The 16178-nt window shown below is 52.8% G+C and overlaps 2 protein-coding genes across 5 annotated transcripts in view; both read left to right on the top strand.

Annotated features, from left to right (window-relative positions):
- The window catches only part of RPH3AL (rabphilin 3A like (without C2 domains)), a 121482-nt gene extending 115874 nt beyond the window's left edge, over window positions 1-5608 (top strand). For 2 of the 4 annotated variants that reach the window (XM_057535872.1, XM_057535869.1), the window contains 2 exons: window positions 1585-4994; window positions 5394-5507. In XM_057535872.1, the coding sequence (XP_057391855.1) occupies window positions 1585-1653 (69 nt within the window). In that variant the 3' untranslated portion in view covers window positions 1654-4994; window positions 5394-5507. Of the gene's footprint in view, window positions 1-1584; window positions 4995-5393 lie in introns of all 4 variants that reach the window. The other 2 variants (XM_057535870.1, XM_057535871.1) reach the window with 2 other exon arrangements.
- An 86-nt stretch (window positions 5609-5694) lies between these two features.
- The window catches only part of DOC2B (double C2 domain beta), a 49762-nt gene continuing 39278 nt past the window's right edge, over window positions 5695-16178 (top strand). Inside the window, exons 1-5 of the mRNA XM_057535868.1 lie at window positions 5695-5719; window positions 6688-6810; window positions 7687-7981; window positions 10334-10445; window positions 14726-15036. The gene's annotated coding sequence lies outside the window, so the exon portion shown is untranslated. The remainder of the gene's footprint in view (window positions 5720-6687; window positions 6811-7686; window positions 7982-10333; window positions 10446-14725; window positions 15037-16178) is intronic.

Below are 16178 nucleotides of genomic sequence, written 5' to 3'. Positions count from 1 at the left end.
AACAATGGCTGGCTGTTTCCATCCTCTGCTTTATGAAATGTATAATCTTTCAGAGCATTTCCCTTCCTGACTAACAGTCACAGTAACTCCGTTTTCAGAGCAGCTGCTATTCGCCAGGCAGTGCGTGCCCAGCCTGGGCCAGGTGCGGTGGGGGACAGTCCCTGACCTCCAGAAACCTACCGCATAGCTGAGGAAGACCAATCAACTCACCCAAAACAGAGCCCAGGCCAGGGCAGGCCCAAATCCTAAGAGGGAGGATTCAGGACCCCTAGAGCTGACGGCATGGAGGCCGTCACTTCCTTGCACTTCCAAGGTCAACTTTCGTTCTCTTGGCCAAATAGACAGGAGGCTCATTATCCCCATATGGAAGATATGGGCTTCCAGTGTGGAAGCCGAGGGCAAGAGTCCAAGCTCCCAACTGCCTCGGCCAACCTGAGGTCACCATGCACTTGGGGGGCAGGGGAGTCCTCACACTCAAGCGGGAGAAAATTGTGCAGGTGCACGATCGGCGCCTAGCCTCCTTCCAGAAAGAAGCCCCAGCTGGACTTAGTGCGTCTACAACCAGAGGATCCACGGTGCACACTGTGCGGGTCAGCGCAGCATCTGGTGCCCCTGCCGCGCACGGGGACGGCTGCAGGCCTGCTGGGGTGGGGAGTACCCACAGGAAACCCTGTGGGAGCGCTCCTCCCCTCCCCTTTCCCTCCCCTCCCTCCTCCTCCCTCATTTCCCCTCTTGATGGTCATGAGAGACAGAGACAGACTGTGACACTGAGTGCGCAGGTCTCAGGGAGGGAGGCGCCGTGGGCGTGCGCCCTCTCCCACCTACCCTCGCCTCCTGCAATCCCCCAGAGAGGGCAGTTTAGAATCAAGCAGGCCCAAGCTCCAGTCCCAGCCCTGCCACCCGTACCCGTGGGAACTTGGGCAAACCATCAGGTCGAACCACATGAAATTGCATTTTTGTAGATCAAAAACAGTTAAATATTGGCAAATCCATAAGATTCAACCTCATATTTGATCTCTCAGTGCCCAGTTCCATTATCACTGAAATGGGGACCACATCGTGTCCCTTGCAGGTTGCAGGGAGGGTAAGATCCAGTGTCCATGTGGGGTACCTACCTGAGTGGGTCTTCAGGAAATGTCCAGTAATCACAGGGCAGGCTGTGTGGCCCAGCACATAGACAGGGTTCCAGGGCTTAAGCTGTTACTTGGACAGGACTGGCCTAGACGAAGGTTGTATGTTCCCACGTCCATTGGCTCCTGCTGGCGTCCCGAGATCACCTGTGTTGACTAGCCCAGGTATCAGTGGCCACACTGAAGCACGGGGACTGGGCGACTTGCCTGCAATGACACAGCACAGCGGAGCAGGGCTGGGCCCAGCATGCAGGCGCCCCGTGCCCAGCCCTCAGCCGCCGGCCCTCCCGGGCAGCCCCCTGCTTAGTTTCAGACGGGGCAGCTGCTTCAGGTGCGGGCCACTCCAGCAAGGAGTCAGCCTTCCCTGCATTTCATTCGCAAAGTTCACACTGTCACTGGGGTGGGACTCTGCCTCTGCTCCCCCTATAGCGGCCTTTTTTTCTCCCCCCCAAAGGTGAAAGGCACACCTGGGCGAGCCCCTGCTGCTGACGTGGGCTCCGACGGTCCCCCCTGCCTGCCCTGAGCAGAGGCGTGCTTGGTGCATGGGGCAGACTTTCCGGTGGAAGAGCTTGAGAGAGAGAGAAAGAGCTGGAGCCAGACCCTAGCCGGCTCCTTCCTGACCAATCCCCGGGCCCTCCACCGCCAGCCCCGTCGGACGTGACCTCTGACTCAACAAACCAGTGTTTGCGGGGCTGAGTCTGCTTCCCCCCACCCAGTGCCTTTCTGCACCCCTTCTCTCCTGGGAGCCCCCCTCTCCACCGCCACCCCAGTTGCTCCCCTCAGCCGTGACCTTTATTTATTGCCCCCAGCCCCACCCCCAGTCTACCCCTATGTTCATTTTAAGTTTGCTCTCGTCTTGGTTGGACTGGAAAGGCCTTCAGACCCACCTTCTGGGGCTTCCCCTATGCACTGCAATTTCAGAGGGTGCCAGGCAGGGCTTTCTCCATATTTGTATTCACGGAAAAAGAAATCAAAGCCTGAGCGTGACCCTTCACACCTGAGCATGGCCCCCGGAGAGGAGCCCAGAGCAGGTGGGATGAGAGATCCAGCCATCCTTCCCCTTCCCCTTCCCCTGCGGCTCTGAGCGTGGATGCAGCCTCCTCCCTCCTGGCCCAGGAGCTGCTCTTGAACCCGGCTTTCTGTTAGGTTTCTTGGAAGCCCTCCTTGGCCTCCCCGAGGGCTGGTGGAGCTGGAAAGGGTTCTGGTGAACACTGTGAATTCACTCACTGAAGAGCAAGCCGCCTTCAGCTGAGCCCCCTGCTGGGCGTGAAGCTCCCTAAGCCATTAATTCAGTCCTCTTCAGTAGGCTCAGTTTGGCAGAAAAACACCTAATTCAAAGTGTGGGCAGATGATTCTGGAAAACCTTTCCTGGAAGAGAGAGAATGTGTGTTTCTGTGTGTATGGCGTCCACACCCTCCTTCCTGACCACCCCGTGCCTGGTCCTCGAAGGGCCTTCTTCTCCAGGCTCTCAGGCCCCCACCATTAGCTCTTTTGCCCTTGTCGCTGGCAGACAGTTAAAAAAAAAAAAAAGTAATAAAAACACTGTTTCCCTGTGACAAGTTATGCTTCAGAATAAAAACAATAAAGATTAGAATTTGCATTGAGCCAGCGTGTTGATCAAAAGGCCACAATCGCTTGTGTTTCTCAGATGCATCAGTAGAGAAATGGATGGAAAAAAATGTGGTATGCTGGTTGCTGGGACACTTGCTAAGCCACAGTAAAAGGAATGAGCTAGATCTGCGTGGGTTAGAAGGGCTCACAAACCTAACGTTGAATGGGAAAAACAAGGCCATCTAAGTAAAAATAAAACGTACAAATAATCAAAATGAGTTATATGAACTTATATGTACATGTGTCAAAATGCGTGTAAAATGGGCAAGGATTTGTGGTTAAACACTGTGGACTGAACACATCTGTATTTCCTCTGTCTCCCCAAACCCCACCAAAATGACATAAAGGAATGAAAATGGCATGAACTGCAAAGATGGCAGCAGGTAAGAGAGGTCTGAAAACTTTGGAAGATGGACGAGTATAACTTGTTTAGTGCCAGCTTCCCCCACTCCCCAAAGTGTCTAAGGGAGCTGGCAGCCCTTAACAAGCCCATTTTCTCTGCAGAATCCCCCAAATGCTTAGAACATGGAGGGACCAGGTATCCCTAAGGCGGAAGTTCAAGATGGTGTGAAAATAGTATTGGTTGGAGGAAGTGGTTAGACCCGAGCCCAGATGGCACATGACTGCCCTTCTCTGATCCTGGTAGAAGACAGGTGTACAGCTGGCCAAGGTTGAACTAGAAGGATTCTGGATTGGGAACCCCAAGACCAGCCAAAGGCTGGGGTGAAGCGATGGTTAATGGGGAGACCCTCAGCCCCCTTCCTCTGCTGACAGCTGGGCCTGTTCCCATCCAGCCACCCCAGGGCAGGACATTACTGAATTTCTCTCTGGGAAACTGAGCAAAGAGAAAAGACTGACAGATCCTGAAATTGACAATTCCCCAGTCTCTACCCAGTCACCACTATGAGGCCCCCATTCCCAAGCCCTACCCACATGTACAGAGCTTCCTGTTAGCTTTGCTGTGTTACAGTCATAGTGGCAACAGCCAGGGGCACCAGCAGTTGACCAAAACCAACAGCCGAAGGTACAGAGACTCCAGTACACAGAAGAAAGGGGTCAGAGAACAATCCTCTGAAGATATTTGCCCATGAAACAGGAAGAGAGTGTCATTTTTTAAAAGGAAGTGTTAAAGCTCTTGAAAATTTAAAAAATATATATGATAGCAGAAATTTTAAAAGGCATTAGAAGGGATGGAAGATGTGAGAAAATCTCCCAGAAAGTAAAACACCGAAACAAAGAAGGAAAAGTCAGGACCATTGGACAACCAAAACATCAGATCCATGCAGAAGGTCTAACCTCCAACTAATAGGAATTTCAAGCCAAGAAACAGAAAAGAGAGGAGAGAAAATTGTAGAAGAAATGATACAAGAATATCTCCTAGGACTGAAGGAAAGGAGCTTCCATAGAGCGAGAACCCACCGAGTGCCAAGCACAGTGACATAAAACCACAGCCGTGCGGTGGGCCACAACCATCGTGAGCTGCCATGTGGCAATACCTGTAGATGAGGATGCACCTGGCCTGCAGGTGCAGTGCAATCACCTGAAGTCTTGCTAAAACAGATTCTCACTCACCAAGTCTGGGCCAGGGGCTGAGCATGTACGTCTGTCAAGTTCCCAGATGAGGCCACTGGCTGGAGGACCACATACTCTGAGGAGCACGGGTCCAGAGCAGTGGTGGTCGCCACTGACAGCTCATGGGAATCATTCGGCCAGCCTTACACACACTCATGCTGGATGCAGCCCCAGAGATTCTGGTTTAATCAATTTGGGGCCCAGCCTTGACTTTAGGATTTTGTAAAGCTCCCCAGATGGCTCCACGTGCTGGCAGAACCAAGAACCATTTCCCTATAGAAACTCTTCTATGTGTGTTCCAGAAGATGTGCACAGGATGTTTAGAGCAGTACCTTTTTATTAGCTAAAAACTGGGAACAACCTAAATACCATCGGCAGAAGACGAGATCCATAAACTGTGATATAGTCAGGCCACGCTCGGTATAGATGACTCTCACAAACAATGCTGAGCGAAGAAACAGATGGCAGAAAAAATAAATATGTTATGACACCGTCTATTTAGAGATTTTAAAATATGCAAAAATGTTATATATTAACATATATTTTATGCAGTGGAAGAATAAAGAAATGCATAGGAAGGATAAACAACAGCTTTCAAGATACATCTTGAGAAGAAGAGGCACAAGGAACGGTTTCAACTTTACTGATAATGTTTCATTCATCTCAGCGATGGATAGATGGGTTTGTAATATTTATAATATTTCATTATATGGCATATTTGAATTATTTTTATATGTCTGAAATCTTTCAGAATAAAGATTTAGGGAACTATAGCAAGCCTTCTCATGAAATTTCAGGACACCAGGATAAAAATCCTAAGACCTTCCAAAGAGAAAAAAAAATTTGTTGAAACACGTCATATACCAAGGGTCAGGGGTTAACATGGCTTTGAAATTCTCAAAGCAGATTTTGAAGCCAGAACATAGTGAAGAAGTATCTTCTGAATTCTGGCAGGAAATAATTTCTAATCTGGGTTTATATCCACCCAAATCTTAATGACAGTAGAATGAAGATATTTTCAGACTTGTGAAGTTTTGTTTTGTTTTGTTTTTAATTTACCTCCCATACATTCTTTCTCAGGCAGCTACTACAGGATGTGCTCCAACCAAACAAGGGAGAAAACCAGGACACAGGAACACAGGAAACTGAGGATCCAACAGAGGAGAGAGGCAAAGAGAGTCCCCAGGATGTTGGCAGTGGCTGTGTGTGTGGGCTAGAGGCCAAGGCCAGCCAGCCCAGATGGGAGCATGAGGACAGGGGAGATACCCAAGGATGTACAAACAGGATAAGAAGCATACCTGTGTTGGAGAGATTGAATATGATATCATGATATTCTGTATCATGACATATAATATATAAAACTGAAAAAGCAAGAAGTAGAATCAGCATGAGATTTCAGTATAAAGGTAAACACCAGCAGAAATGGCTGAGTTCTAAGGGTTGCCTAGAGAGGGACTTGGGTTGGGGATGGGGGGGCAGGAGATTGCTGCCCTATGTTATAAATTTTATAGTACAGTTTTTAACTTTGTACCAAATTGTATTTCTAACAATGGAATTTTTTGTGGAAAAATATGTATCAAACAGGATAAACCCGTGGGATGTGGGTGAGAGCCCTGGAGCCATAGCAGGAAAGTAAGATAAAGAGGCGATGAGGACCTGCCTTGCAGAGAAAATACAGCCCCAGAGGTCCCTTTATCCAAATGCCCGGCCTGTAAGGGGCTGTTGCCTCTGCCTCCCGGCTCTCAGGAACCTCTGTGCTGGGGCCGACACCCCCTTTAGACTCCTCAGACCTGATGTAGCACAAGCCACCACACTCAGCTCCCACTAGAACCCCGTGCCTGGACCAGACCTAGTCTAAGAGAAGGACCCAATCCTTACAGCCTCCAGGGTGAATTCCAAATGTGTTTCCTAGAGATGTGTCCCAGGTTGATGGGGTTCTGAAGCAGTTTCATCATGTGTTAGCCCCGGAAGCCTTCAGCTTTAGGGCAGAGATGGGATGCAGATACCCCCACCACGTTCTGGGAGCTGCCAGGAGTCAAGGGTTCTTTATGGTGGGTCTGGGAACCAAGAAATCCTTGCTTTCTGAGTCTCAAGCATCCAACTTACAAATTAACTTTTGAAGCTGAGACTCTCACAGTTAGGGGTGGAGGATGGTCTGTGGCATCTGTAAAAATCATGGAGCGCAGAAATGACTTGACTTGTCCCAAATATTGGATAACCCAAGTAGTCCCTAAAAGAGACCACGGGTGGAAAGCTCATGAACTTTGGATACCTGATTTTGAATCCCAGCTCCACTACTTAGTACCTGAAATTATGGGTACTTCTCTGTCTCAGCTTCCTCATCTGTAAAATGGGGATAATACTTTCTTCGCAGGATTGTTGTGGAAATTAAAAACTTGAAAGCACTTGTAAAACTCCTACCACTGCTATTAGTCACGACTCCCGTAGGATTCAGACGTGGCACTTGCCTCAAGAGTTGTTCAGATGACGTAAGAAGGTAAGTGCAGTGGCTGCATGGGGCCTGGGACACAGCAGATGGTCATGCTCTTCCCCTCGGGGAATACTGGTTCATCTATCCAGTATTGACTGGGCAGCTGCCGAAGTGTCAAGTGCAGTGTTAGAGGCTGAGGTTCAGTAGTGGCCCCCACCCTTCTGCAGCATCGAAGTCACCCGGTGGGCTTGTTAAAACACAGGTCACTGGACCTCACCCCAGAGCTTCTGGCTCAGAGGTCCAGGGTGGGGCTGCGAACATGCATTTTTAAGTTCCCAGGTGATGCTGGTGCTCCCCATTGGGAGACCCACTTTTTTTTTTTTTTGGCTGCGTTGGGTCTTCGTTGCTGCGTGCGGGCTTTCTCTAGTTGCGGCGAGCAGGAGCTACTCTTTGTTGCGGTGCACGGGCTTCTCATTGCGGTGGCTTCTCTTGTTGCAGAGCACGGCCTCTAGGTGCGAGGGCTTCAGTAGTTGTGGCACACGGACTCAGTAGTTGTGGCTTGCGGGCTCCAGAGTGCAGGCTCAGTAGTTGTGGCGCATGGGCTTAGTTGCTTCGCGACAAGTGGGATCTTACCAGACCAGGGATTGAACCCGTGTCCCCTGCATTGGCAGGCAGATTATTATTATTATTATTATTATTTTAATTTATTTGGTTGCGTTGGGTCTTAGTTGCTGCATGCAGGCTTCCTCTAGTTGCGTTGAGCAGTGGCTTCTCTTATTGCGGAGCACAGGCTCTAGGCACACGGGCCTCAGTAGTTGCAGCACACGAGCTCAGTAGTTGCGGCTCGCAGGCTCAGTGGTTGTGGCACACGGGCTTAGTTGCTCCGCGGCATGTGGGATCTTCCCAGACCAGGTCTCAAACCTGTGTCCCCTGCACTGGCAGGCAGATTCTTGATCACTGCGCCACCAGGAAAGTGCAGGAGACCAACTCTGAAGACCCATGGATCTAGTGGAACCAGTTTACCTGTGTCTCCCTGGACTGACACCCCTAGACCGACCCAGGCAGGGGAGCAGCGGGCGGGTGATGAGGACCGGGCTGGCAGAGGAAACACAGCGCCCCACTGGACGAGGAGACAAGCCTGGGACCCAGTCCTGCTGCCGCATCCCACCCCTGGACAGAGGCCCCGCCCCCAGCTGTTCCTTAGCCCTGGAGCAAAGAGCATCCACAGGCCCAGCAGGTGAGTCACTTCTACCCACAGAGATGGGGGCTGGCACCTTTCCCAAAGGAGAAAACGCCCACTTTCTGGCATCACATCCCTAGGTTCCCAGAAGCCTGAAATCTCTCTCTCTTCCTGTTCCTGCCTCTCCGGTGAACTGTCTCCGCCGTGTTCTCCCCGAGTGCCGAGCCGGGGAGCAGCAGGCAGAGGAGAGGAGAGCTGCCCGGCTGGAGGCCCATCAGGGACCCCAGGCGGTGCCCTCCCTCGCTTCCCTCACAGCTCCCGCCTCCTCACACCACTTTGTTTGCTGACAACGAGGAGAGCCCTCAATTCCACTGAGCCAGGGCCCGGGAGAGATGAAGCATTTTGCTGTGTAATAATCGTCATGGCCACCATCTGTTGAGTCAGGCACCTGCTGCATGCTTTAGGGATCCTCACCCACCTATGCAGCAGATACTTCTAGTGTTCCCATTTTACAGAAGAGGAAACTGAGGCCCAGGGAGGTCAAGAGTGCCTGTATTTGAATGCAGAGCAGTCAGATGCCAAAGACCATGCTGGGTTGAGCAGGGGTGCGGTCTGGTGAGAACAAATCAGGATTCAGTGCGGGGAGGGAGGTCTGTGCAGGCAGAGAAAGACACAGATCATAATGTCTAGATGAGTAGGGTAAAGTCAGCCCCTTGTCCCACTGGGGTATTTTCCTTCTGCTAATTAACAAATGAGAATAAAGTTCAGTCACTGCGCAGAGATTTTGCCCCCACATTGGACGCTGTCTCGTGTCCAGTGAGGCTGAACACACGTCATGCTCTCCTGAGTCCTCCCTTATCGGGAGACCCAGGGTAGGTTCAGGGAAGCAGTTGTCTTTTCAGGCCTGTATAAGCGGGAGGATTTGGCTTAGAAGGTTTCCAGGAGCGTCCATCAATCAAATAGCCTCTCAGCACCTTTGGAGCCAGAGCCTGTCTCTGGACTGACCTGCAACTCCTCCCAGGGTTGTGGGAGCCGCACCTGAACATGACCCCTGAACTCCAGGACCGGGAGCTGCAATTCCACAGCCCCCAACCCATCTCAACTGTCAAACCTCCACAACTGTCTTGTCTTCCCACGCCACCTGCCCCTCTTTCCTTTATTCTCTTTATTTTTTTTTATTGTGGTAACATACACATAACATAAATTTTAACCATTTTTAAGTGTACGGCTCAGTGACATTAAATCCATTCACATTGTTGTGCAGCCATCACCACCGTCATCTCCAGAGCGTTCTCGTCATCCCAGAGTGACCCCTGTGCCCATTAAACACTAACTCCCCATTCCTCCCTCCCCACCCCCAGGCACACCCGTTCTACTTTCTGTCTCTATAACTTAACTACTCTAGGTACCTCATGTAAGTGGAATCATACAGTATTTGTTCTTTTGTGTCTGGCTTATTTCACTTCGCTTAGTGTTCTCAAGGTCCATCCATGTTGTAGCCTGTGTCAGAATTTCATTCCATTTTATGGCTGAATAATATTCCACTGGGTAGGTCACATGGTTTTTCCATTCATCTGTTGATGGTCGTTTGGGTTTTTTCCACCTTTTGGCTATTGTGAGTAAGACTGTTACGAACATTGGTATACAAGTATCTGTTTGAGACCCTGCTTTTAATTCTTTTGGGTGTATTGCTGGATTACGTGGGATTGCTAGATTATGTGGTAGTCCTACACTTAACTTCTTAAGGAATCGCCACTGTTTTCCACGGAAGCTGCACCATTTTCTATTCCCACCAGCAGCGCACGAGGCTCTGCCTTTCCTTCTAAGGCAGGAAGCTGTCCTGCGTCTCTCTGCCCCCTGTGGCTCATGGCATGGGGAACAGCTGTCACCCGGGGACCTGAGCGGCTCCCTCGATGGCTGGAAGCTGACTGGCCTCAGTGCTGGCCTCACGGGCACGTGCACAACCTGTACAGTCACACAGGGCCTCACACTCAGTTTCAGGCTCTGCTGTCACTGTCTCGAAATTCTCAATAACGTTGAACAGGGGGCCCCACGTTTTCATTTTGCACTGGGCCCCGCAAATTATGTAGCTGGTCCTGGCTGGCCTGGCTGTTCTTTCTGGGTGCAGACCCTGTGAGTATGGCCAGATCCACGGTCAGGGCCTGACGGGGAGGGTCCTCACACTCTGCTGAGGGACAGCCTGGGGACACCGGTTGTCTGGCCCTGCTGCCAGCCCATCTATGAGATGAGACAACTGCACTAAATCGTTTTCTAATTTTGCTCCCCAGAGGTCCCTTGGGAGGGGGTGGAGAGATGGGAAGTCCCAGGGGCAGGGGTGGGACCCATCCCCACCCCTACTGCCAACATAGGGGCTCCCTTTGACCTGATCTCTGTTTGGTTCTGCGGCAGGAAGGAAGCCTCTGGAAACTGACCAAGCTGTCTGGATCCTCCACCCCAGGCCGCCCCAGCCCTGCGCTCCGCCGCCAGGGAGGGAGAGAAGCCTCCGGCATAAGGAGACCAGGTGGAGAGCCCCGCGGTGGGAGAGGTGCCCCAGGCACCAGCCAGAAATGCACTGGGAGGGGCCCTTGCCAGGGAAGATGGACAGCACGCACACACACACGCACACGCACACGCACACACACACAGAAAGATCCAACCGTTTACAAAACATGTGTGACCAGTCAGTTCAAATTGCTCATCTGAAGGGCCACCAAAGGCTCTTCTGCACACGGGAGGGATGAGACTAAAGGAAAACCTGGCACGGGCCTTGCCCAGACCATCTGGGGAAAGGGACTCTGCCAGACACACACTGGCAGAGCCCCCCGCCAGGCTGTCCCCTGCAGTGAAGGGCCTCGGTGCTCTAGTGTCCTCGTCCCTGTCCCTTCACCAGCAGCTGGCCAGGGCTCCGACCTGCACGCGCCCAGCCCCGCCCCCCAGGTTGCCTTGTACAGAAAGCCAGGGAGAACTGGTGGCTCCTCAGTACCAGGAGATGGGGAGGGGGAGGAGGGCGGGCAGGGGGAGTGGAGAGGCGGGTGGGAGCTGGAAGAACCCTGGGAGACCTGGACAAGCTGCCCCCAGGGCCTCACCGAGACAGGCCAAGCTCTGCGCTCTTTGATGCAGACCGCAGGATGTCTGCAGCTGCTTCAGTGCCAATTACCGGAGAAATAATTCAGCGCGCTCACCCCCTGCCTCTCGGCAGACACTCTTTGGGGACATTTTAAATCTGACTGTACCTGCTGAGCAGCTGACGGGCGAAGCCTCTCCCTCCCCACTGCCGGCCTCTCCACCTCTCTGCCCAGGCTCTTTAACGGGGAAAAGGGAACCTAAAGCTGGGTGTTGTCATCCCTGCCCCCCGCCCGAGGCAGAGCCTGCTCCGATCAGCACCCTGCGCCTGCCGCCTGGGCGCTGCCTCTAGATGAGGTGCAGCTGAGCTGGGTTCCCTAGAGTCCGTCCCCCCACCCGTACCCCCACCCCATCTCCTTAAAGGCAGGGTCATGTCTTATGCATCTTTGAGTCCCTGGTTAGCTGTCAAGAAATATTGCTAGGTGGAGAGATGGGTAAACGGGGAGGGAGGGAGGCAGGGAGAGAGTAAGGGAAGGATGGATGGAGGAAGAGGGAGAGAGAGGGAGGGAGGGAGAGAGTAAGGGAAGGATGGATGGAGGAAGTGGGGGAAGGAGGAAGGGAGGGAGAGAGTAAGGGAAGGATGGATGGAGGAAGGGGGGGAGGGAGGAAGGGAGGGAGAGAGTAAGGGAAGGATGGATGGAGGAAGCGGGGAGAGAGGGAGGGAGGGAGGGAGGAAGGGAAGGATGGAGGGAGGAAGGGAGGGAGAGAGTAAGGGAAGGATGGATGGAGGAAGGGGGGGAGGGAGGAAGGGAGGGAGAGAGTAAGGGAAGGATGGATGGAGGAAGCGGGGAGAGAGGGAGGGAGGGAGGGAGTAAGGGAAGGATGGATGGAGGAAGGGGGAGGGAGGAAGGGAAGGATGGAGGGAGGGAGGGAGGGAGGAAGGGAAGGAGGAGAGGGAGGGAGGGAGGGGTGGATGGGTGGAGGAAGGGGGAGAGAGAGAGAAGGAGGGAGGGGTGGATGGGTGGAGTGTTGGGCAGATGGATGGAAAGATAAGTGAATGATTATTGTGTGTGGACCAGTGTACTGAAAGACAAGAGAGGATGGACAGAAGGATGGACTGCTCTCCTGAGGGAGGATGGATGGATGGATGGATAGAAACACTCCCAAGTCCAGGGCCCGTCTGTTCTCCATCCCTAGGGAAAGGCCAGCAGATCAGGAGCCTACACTTTCCACAAGCTGTGGGGTCCCCTGCCTGGGGCTCACTCGGTTCCAAGCAGCTGATAGGCTCCCAGGGGACAGCCGATGTTGAGACAGACCCGGGCTGCTGAGGACCCTTCACCAGCAGCTGGCCAGGGCTCCGACCTGCACGCGCCCAGCCCCGCCCCCCAGGTTGCCTTGTACAGAAAGCCAGGGAGAACTGGTGGCTCCTCAGTACCAGGAGATGGGGAGGGGGAGGAGGTCTTTGGAGCCTCCATTAGTACCCTGCCCGGGCGCCGGGCCTCCAGGCCCCAAAGCAGCTGCTGCCTGGGGTGTGGCAGAAGCAAGTCCGGCTGCCCATCTGGCTGCACCCCTTTCCTCACTGTCCTGACTCTGCTGCCTCCCGAGCGTGTGGGTACAGACAGGTTGCCTTGCCAGCATGAGCCTCGGTTTCCCCATTAAATAAAAGGTTGAACCAGCTGTGCTCCAGGGTCTTCCAGCCCTGAAGGTGGTGACTTTGTAGCTCCAGGGTGAGAGCCAGCCTGGGGCAGGTGTCACCTGGGAAGGAGGACTCCCTCAGCAGCAGCAGCTCCGCTACAGGGGCTGGAGCACCAGGAGGGAAATCGATGGGAGCCCAGGGCCACTGTCTCTGGAAGAGCCAGGGAAGGGACCCCTGCACAACCAGGACCAGATCCCCAGTGCGGCCTTCCCCCACCCTGAGGTCCTTCCCAGTCTAAACAGATCATTCAACACAGTTCATGTGCAACAACCTGCTGTTATCTGAATGGTTGGCCCCACCATTCTTCTTGGGGAAGGAACTGTCTTTGTTTAGGAAAATACTTTTTAAGGCTGATTGTGGATGATCCTGAGAACATAGTCTAACTGGGGCCCAAGGCCCCAGAAGAGATAGAAATGAACAGGAATTTAGAGGAAGGAAGAGAGGTCAGAGAGTGATGCCAGAGAGATAGGGTGGGGCTGGGGATCCCTGAGTGAAGCCACCACTGCCCCCCACATGGCCACATGCCCCCAAGGGGGCCGAAGGACTGGCCTGTCTTGTTCCCTGTGATGCTGTTTGCTCTGCAGTGATATAAGCCACTCCCACCCCACCTGAAACGTCCACAGTGTCACCTGCACACCCACGTACCTGTGGAGACGGATTTGGGGGAAGAAGGGGCTGAATTTCACATCTGAATCTCTGTGGTTCAGAATCTTAGTATGGAAATGATATCCACTCCACAATATGGAGTCAACCCGGCCAAAGCAAGACCCCCGAGCCAGAGGTGATGCAAACACCCCAGGTTTTGCAGAAACCTTAGCAAAGGCTTCAGCCTTTCCCAGAGCACCTAAGTGGACTTTGAAGGCTCCCCTGCTGGATCTGAGGAGCATGGAGACCGCAGCCGGGATGACCACCCATCCCAGTGTCCCCACACCTAAGGGATTTCCCGGGATGCAGGACTTCTGGTGTCAAAGCCTGGAAAGGTCCCAGGCACACTGGGAAGGGTCGCTCACCGTAAACAGCTGACATCTGGGTCCCACGGGCCACACTGGATGCTAGACTAAGCCCCTCACACACTTCACCCCCATTAGTCCTCACGACAGTGGGAGGCAGACATATTCCTCCCACTTCTCAGATGAGGAAACTGAGGCTGGGAAAGGTTAAGCCACTCGCACGAGATAACACAGCTAGCAAGTGGCAGAGCAAGGATTTGAAGCCCAGCCCCCTACTCTTAAGCTTGTGCTCATCTACATGGTCCCCTGAGGATTCTCAACTTGTCGAAAACTGAAATCAGCATCCTCAAGCAGCCTTACTCTGTGCCCTGGTCCGGGGCATGGGTCTAGAGTCCTCTAGTTTTCTGGAACCACCCCCCTTCCTGCCAATGGCTTTGCCTTCCTTGGGCCCCCTGGCTGTGGGTCTGCCCACAGCAGGCCCACAGCAGGCCTCTGCCACCCACACCCATCAGCCCAGCAGAGCCCTGTGGAACTCCACCACACACCCTCCTCTGGAGTCAGAAGAAACAAAAATGCCCCCTCCTTCCTGCCCTGGTTTTTATCAGCCCCCCTCCCCACTGTGTTCCATGCCCTGCCCCCCATCTGCTGGCAGCACCCCCCTCATCCGCTCCTAGGAGGGAAGCAGTATTTCCCGCCCAGCCCAGGGATTTCCAAGCTGGGAATTCAAACGTGGAACAGGCTCAAGCAGAGTCAGCTAATGGAAATAACAAGATGAAAAATTATTCCAGGGAAAGAGCGATTTTCCTTTTACCCTGCTTGACTCAGAAAACACTGTGATTGCAGTAGAAATTGGAGGTGTCAGAGCTGGTATCTGGGGAAAGATAAATGAAAGCTTTCTGGTTGCCGCTGTCCGCACAGCCCCAGGGGTGAGAGAGAATGTGAGGTTAATCCCAGGCCTGGCGCACAGCTGGGCCCAAGCAGGTGTGTCCTCCCTGGAAGCTGCAGGTGGCAGGATTTGCCACCAGCTGGCTGAAGAGTCAAGGGCAGAAAGCCCAGGCCCTGGAGTCAGACAAAGCTGTGTTCTTTTTCCAGCTCTGGCATCCACTGGCTGTGTGACCTTAGGCAAGTAACTTAACCTCTCCTGAAGAGAACAATAGTGAGGATTACAGCAAGTAATGCATGACACCTGCTCGGATTGGTGCCTCACTCATGATAACAGCGGTAAATGCCCTGCCTCGCCTGCTCTCTCTGGCTGCGCCCACTTCACATGATCAGTGGGGGGACAGAAGAGCTCCCAGGCTCCGGGTGCAAGCTCCAGCAGGGGAGGCTGGGAACTGCAGTTGGACACATGACCCTGGGACCATCTGAGGTACCAGGCCCGTGCCAGGAGGCAGCTCCCCCAGGTAAGCTCCTGCCCCTGCACAGCACTGCTAATTTGGCAGGGGGAGGGGGAGGGCTGTCTGACCCCACCTCCCACCCAGCCCAGGCACTCACCCTATAGTGTTCTCCACTCTCTCCGAAGCTTCCAGACAGCTGAAGTTTATCCTTTCCCTTGTCTATTTGGTTTTGGTTTTGGTCTTGTGCTTGCTTTTTAGCCAGTTTCATGGAAATCTTTCTGAGGTGTATTGGGAGCACCCCTTTTTTTCCAGGTCAACATATCAGTGTCTTGTAAACTTTGCTTGACTACTCAGGGTGCTGTGGACATGAGGAGATCCCTTGGCCCCCAGTACTAAATGGCCCCAGTATACTGAGCCTCTGCCTTGCCCTAAACAGACCTGCCCCAGACAGCCCTGCCGGCCTCCTTTCCAACCTCCTGCCCACTGCCCCTGGGGGCGCCGCGTTAGCTGGTGGAAGGGAGATAAACAAGCTTTACCAAACCAGTGTTCTTCATGTCCATTAAGGCCAAAGCTTGGACTTCGGGCTGAGCTCTGCTCTAAAGACATTTTTTTTACTGCTCAGAGGTCTTTGATTCTTCACTTCCCAGGAACTGGCTGAGTTCCCAGGTTGAAGTTCCCTTGAAGTTTGACTACTAAAGAAGAAGAAAGTTTTCCTCTATTCTGTTGTTAACTCAATCCAGAGTTTGAGCTGGTAGCATAAAGATTTTAAACATCCTGGACAGGACTTCCTCAACTGGATTGTTTTGGCAAATGCAAATATGAAACTGGAGAGGACTGATAACAGAAGGAGAAGTCCCAATTCCAGGCTGAGGTGGGCCGAGTGGTGGGTACCCTGAAGAGGCCCAGACTTTCGGGGGTCCATCAATCAGAAACAAAACCTCCCGCAGATTTGGGGGCTGGCATGCAGCTGCTCACATTTTTATCTTGCCAAATAATATAAAATCATAACCATCATATGAGATCACTCTCATTTCAGAAAAGAAAGGAAAAAGAATCAAGAAAAGACCATCTTTTTTGAATTAAGGGAATTTAACATTGTGAGAAAGTAACGACATTGTCCTCTGTTTTTCCCATTTTGCCACAGCTGTGGGTAAAAACCTTGTCACGATCCTGTCAGCTTAGCAGCTTCTGCAAGTCACCAGGCAGGA

Source organism: Balaenoptera acutorostrata, chromosome 20 (genome assembly GCF_949987535.1).
Source record: "Balaenoptera acutorostrata chromosome 20, mBalAcu1.1, whole genome shotgun sequence".
In the NCBI taxonomy this organism is placed as follows: domain Eukaryota; kingdom Metazoa; phylum Chordata; class Mammalia; order Artiodactyla; family Balaenopteridae; genus Balaenoptera; species Balaenoptera acutorostrata.
This window is presented reverse-complemented; position numbering and strand designations above follow the sequence as displayed.